General features: G+C 57.6%; 1 protein-coding gene across 1 annotated transcript in view; it reads right to left on the bottom strand.

The window, feature by feature from the left end:
* ITGB4 (integrin, beta 4) overlaps positions 1-4,482 on the bottom strand; it is a gene marked incomplete at both ends in the record, with an annotated part of 12,422 nt that overhangs the window by 7,428 nt on the left and 512 nt on the right. The window contains 11 exons of the mRNA XM_010142482.1: positions 8-87; positions 232-308; positions 597-740; positions 838-861; positions 1,012-1,134; positions 1,299-1,388; positions 1,759-2,022; positions 2,675-2,846; positions 3,046-3,142; positions 3,683-3,887; positions 4,323-4,424. Of these exons, the coding sequence (XP_010140784.1) occupies positions 8-87; positions 232-308; positions 597-740; positions 838-861; positions 1,012-1,134; positions 1,299-1,388; positions 1,759-2,022; positions 2,675-2,846; positions 3,046-3,142; positions 3,683-3,887; positions 4,323-4,424 (1,378 nt within the window). The remainder of the gene's footprint in view (positions 1-7; positions 88-231; positions 309-596; positions 741-837; positions 862-1,011; positions 1,135-1,298; positions 1,389-1,758; positions 2,023-2,674; positions 2,847-3,045; positions 3,143-3,682; positions 3,888-4,322; positions 4,425-4,482) is intronic.

Raw genomic sequence — 4,482 nt, forward strand, 5'->3', positions numbered from 1 at the left:
CCTGAGCAGGGCTCCACATCCCCGGGGCGGATGCAGGCTTCGTTGTTTGGTGATGACGCCGGGGAGCAGTCACACGTGTCCCCTCGCCTGGAGGGAAGGAAATGGTGCTGAGAGAGGCAGGAGCAGAGCGGAGGACAGCAGGGTCCTGGGCAAGGTGCCAAGGGCATGAGTGTGTGCCACTGTGGGTCACCAGACCCAGCAGGAACCCTGGGAGCTGGACAGAGTCCTTACCAGCCCGGGTGGCAGATGCACTGTCCGCAAACGAAGTCCCCGTGGAAGCTGCACTTGCGCGAGTTAAACTCTTGCTGCTGTAGGAGTAGAGAGAAGAGGCATTGCCAGCTGGGCTCAGCTGCCCCCAAGACCATTTCCAGAATCAGAAAGGCAGGCCAAGGGGCAGAGTTTTGCCCATAAGACCAGGCCTGGCCACAGGACAACGTGCCCAGCTTGGTACAGGCAGTGATGAAGATTTCCTTGGCCCAGCTGAGCCTCCGCTGAGCAATGGAGAGGGGTCGAGGAAGACCCACACACATGGCCAACGCCTCCCCACCCCAGTCTGGCCAGGAGGACAAACATCTGCCACATGCACCCTCACGTACCTGTTCACAAGGACACACGTCACAGATGACGGAGGCGGTGACCTTGAGGCTGTCGCTCAGGGACGTGGGTTTCACGTGGATCACTCCCTGCCGGTCTCTCTCAGGGAGGCTGCAGACGTGCTGCCCACCAACGTACTCAAGAGCCTTCATGCGCGAGGGACGGTGGTTTCCCGTGGATCCCCCCCTGCCGGTCTCTCTCAGGGAGGCTGCAGACGTGCTGCCCACCAACGTACTCAAGAGCCTTCATGCGCACGTTGAACTTGCCCTGGAAGGAAGGGACATGCCGCAGGGGTGAGTCGGCTCTGCTGGACCGTAGCTTGGCCAGATCGATCCTGAGTGAAGAAGGAAGGAGGGACGCGGCGGAGGGCTCAGCCCCTCCCATGCACCTCCCATCCAGGGCCATCCAAGGACTTACCACTTCCCCACGGGTGATGTGGAAGGAGCCAGATTCTGTCTTTTCATACATTGAGGAAGTGAACTCTGTCTTCATGGCTTTGGGGACAAAGTCGGCCCGGATGTCCATCTTGGAGCGAATGCGCTGGGTGGCAGAAGACAGCCACAACATTTATTTTCATCAGGACACCCGCGACCACCCCATGGCCTGCCCCAGAGAGGGCACATCCTGTCTCCTCTCCTGAGTGGGAGGTGCTCATGCTCTGCCTTCGCTCGGAGTGAGAGCGAAGCCCCAGAGAGCACTGTTACCTCGAAGGCTGTGCGGAGGAGCTCCACGATGTTGGAAGAGTCCTCCTGGAGCACCCCAATCTCAGAGATGGGAAAATACTTGTGCAGCTTCTGCAGAGAGACAGGAGCCCCCTGAGCCAAGGCTTTGAGGAACCTCCTCTAGCAGTGAAGCAGGCTCTGGTTCGAGCAGGGCTCAAGGTCCCTTCAAAGGTCCCTTCCAACAAAAGTTACTCTTCAGCTCTGTGTCCCCACTGCTTTACAAGAAACAGACACCAACATGGGGAGGCCTCTAGGAGCACAGATTCCTGCACCCAATAACACGCTCCAAGACCGATGACAACCCTGAGCATCCCCCCAACACACTGCAGCATCCTTCCAAATTGTCAACACACTTTCTCCTCACAGCTAAGATGCCGGCGGAGGAGCAATGGTCCTGGAGGAAAAGTGAGTCCACATGGCACCACCGCTACGGTCTTCTCACCTCATAGTAGCTGTAGGAGTGGTTGGTGACAGCAAAGATGGGGATGATGTTGTGTTGGCCCAACAGGCGCACCAGGGTGGGCACTGAAGGATAGTCCTGCTTGGTGTCAAACACGTAGGTGCCATGGGTGTCTAGGTGACACTGCTCATCGTTTCTTGCCAGGATCCCTGCCAGGACATTTGCACCGTCGGCTTCATAGTGAAAGGCAGATTCAGTGGAAAACACGAGCAGGTGAGTGCTGTCCTTCCTCCAGCCGATCTTATCCTACAGCCAAGGAGGGGGAGAAGGAGCCTTTATCTCTGTGCTCCCCAAACCACTGCACAGCATTTGCAGGGCCTGGAAAACCCAAGGAGCAAGGAGGCACCACCTCTACTTGGCAGAAAACACAACCAGCTACGTGGCCCCGGGGATCCAGACCAGAAGGTCTCCCCTTCCCCCATCTGCACCCAAATGTATCGGACATCTCCCAGCAGCTCGGTGCCGGCACATATACGTATATGGGGCAAGCCTACGCTTCTCTGGATGTTTGGAGCCGTGCTCATCCCTCAGCCAAATGGCCCGAGCGGGCTCTTTTCCAGGGAGCGGAGCAGAGTTTCGCCACCATGGACACGAGGGGAGACAGAGCAAAGAGTTTGTGCAGTGCCCAGCAAGCAGCTCCTGTGCTGAGGATCAAACACCAGAGATACTCATGCAGATGGTCTAGGACCTAGGAAAAATTGTGAATGCAAAACATCTCAGCACCGGGAGGGTGCGGCTGGGAGGGCAGGAACCATCTGAGAATGAGCAGACAACCCGGGCTGCCTGGCTGTCTCTCCAGCTGCCCAGCGTGCTGCTCCTGCTCATCACCCATATCAAGATCCGCTCACTAAAAACAGACCCCTGCCCTCAGGGCTCCTGCAGCCCTGGCCACCATCACCTTGCAAACAGCTGTCTGCAGGATGGCATCAAAGCCGCCCTCGGGGGCATCCAGGTTGCCGGAGATGCGCTCTTTCCGGAGCTCCTGGCTGAAGTAGTTGATGTTGCTGGTCAGGCGGATAACGTTCTTGAAGGAGAAGGGGGAGTCGGCATTGTTCCAGGGCTCACGCAGCCTAGAAGGGGAGAGCAGGGTTTGTGGGTGGCAGCAGCAAAGGGATGTCTGGGAGCAAGGAGAGCCCTTTGCAACAACGGCAGAGAGATGGACGGAGGCTGTTGCACCACAGTCAGCGAAGAACAGGAAAGCCGCGGAGAAACAGCAGGCGCCGGCCCTCCCCTCTGCTCCCATCCCAGGCACCCGTTGGCCTCACTCACTTCTCAGGTCTCATGTCTGTCTGAGGGGATGAGACTTTGTCCACAAACTTGCCAAATCCAATGGTGTAATTGGAGGTGAGGGCTTGCAGGAACTCCGCTGGGAGGAGAGAAAGGGAGGGAGGAGGAGACACGGTTAAAGAGACGACTGTGAGGTCACTGCTCCAGTCCTTTCCTGAGGATGTTCTCTGCTGGTCAGGTCTTAGAGAAGACTCCCAAACTGTCTGTCAGCTTTTAAGCTTTTGGGGCCTGGGATTTGTCTTTTCTGGGGTGGAATCCTGTACCACCTTTGGCAGCCCCTTTCCAAGACCGCAGCTTCTGCAGTACCACACGTCACACCCATAGGTTCAAGATGCCAAAGCCACCACACAGACCAGCTCTGCAGGGCCCAGTCCCCATGCTGGGCTGGAAGGAGAGAGCACAGGTGACAATCCTGCAGGGCCAGGAGAGACGGCCCCACAAAGCTGCACAAAGCAGCGACAGTCAGAATCTCTAATTAAAGCAGACACCTCTCAGCCCTTCGCCAGTTGCTTCCCTTTCTCTGATGCTGGCACAAAACTTGCAGCCGGGGGCAGGAGCGAGCTGCCTGCCTTCATCTGCACAGGAGCTGGCTCCCCTCTTCCCCCAGCTCTGCACTCACCCAGGTTTTGGCCCATGCTTTTGAGGTTGTCCAGATCATCGGACATAGAGTAGGAGAAGTCCATGAGGATGTAGAGGTCCACAGGGCTCTCCAAGGGCTGGAAGACATCCATGTTGAAGCTCATCTCCTCCCCAGCTCGCAGCCGCACGAACATGCCCTGGGGGGACACCTGGGTCCTCTGCAGGGACGTGTTGATACTAAAATTCTGTGAAGAAAGTGATGTGAAGGGGATGGACTCCACCTCCTGCACAGATGGAACAAGGAGGAGGCAAGGAGCAGGGAGATGCATGGGAAGAGGAAAGGCGGGGATGATCACGCTCCCTTCCCTCGTGTACAGCTGGGGACTGAGGCAGCCTCCCCCACGTCCACGCGTACCCAGCTGGGCACCTCCTCCAGACCTTGGCATTTTGCTTACATCTCTTTTGCCTGAAAAGTCACCCCAGCCCTAAGCGACCAGGGCTGGCTGTCAACCAGTTCCTCAGCTAGCAAAGGCACAGCATTGTTTTGGAGAAGACCCCACATAAACAGGGGGCTGGACTTTGTGTTTTTCCCGCTGAAGACTCTAGAGAAAGGTGAGGGATACAGGGAATGGTGGAGCCCCTCAGGAGAAGCCGAGCAAGGGCTGTCTCCCAGCACCCACCTGCTGGGTCCGCATCTCGCCCCTGGTGTACACGATGCTGGCCTCCCCGCAGCCGTACCGCAGCAGGTTCTCCCGCAGGTTGCAGCGAGGCTCCTCAAAGCTCTGCCGAGGAGGGTGAGAACCACGTTACAACCACAGAGAGCAGAAAACCCTCTGCGTC

The sequence above is a fragment of the Buceros rhinoceros genome, unplaced genomic scaffold (assembly GCF_000710305.1).
Source record: "Buceros rhinoceros silvestris isolate BGI_N320 unplaced genomic scaffold, ASM71030v1 scaffold24568, whole genome shotgun sequence".
Taxonomy (NCBI): Eukaryota; Metazoa; Chordata; class Aves; order Bucerotiformes; family Bucerotidae; genus Buceros; species Buceros rhinoceros.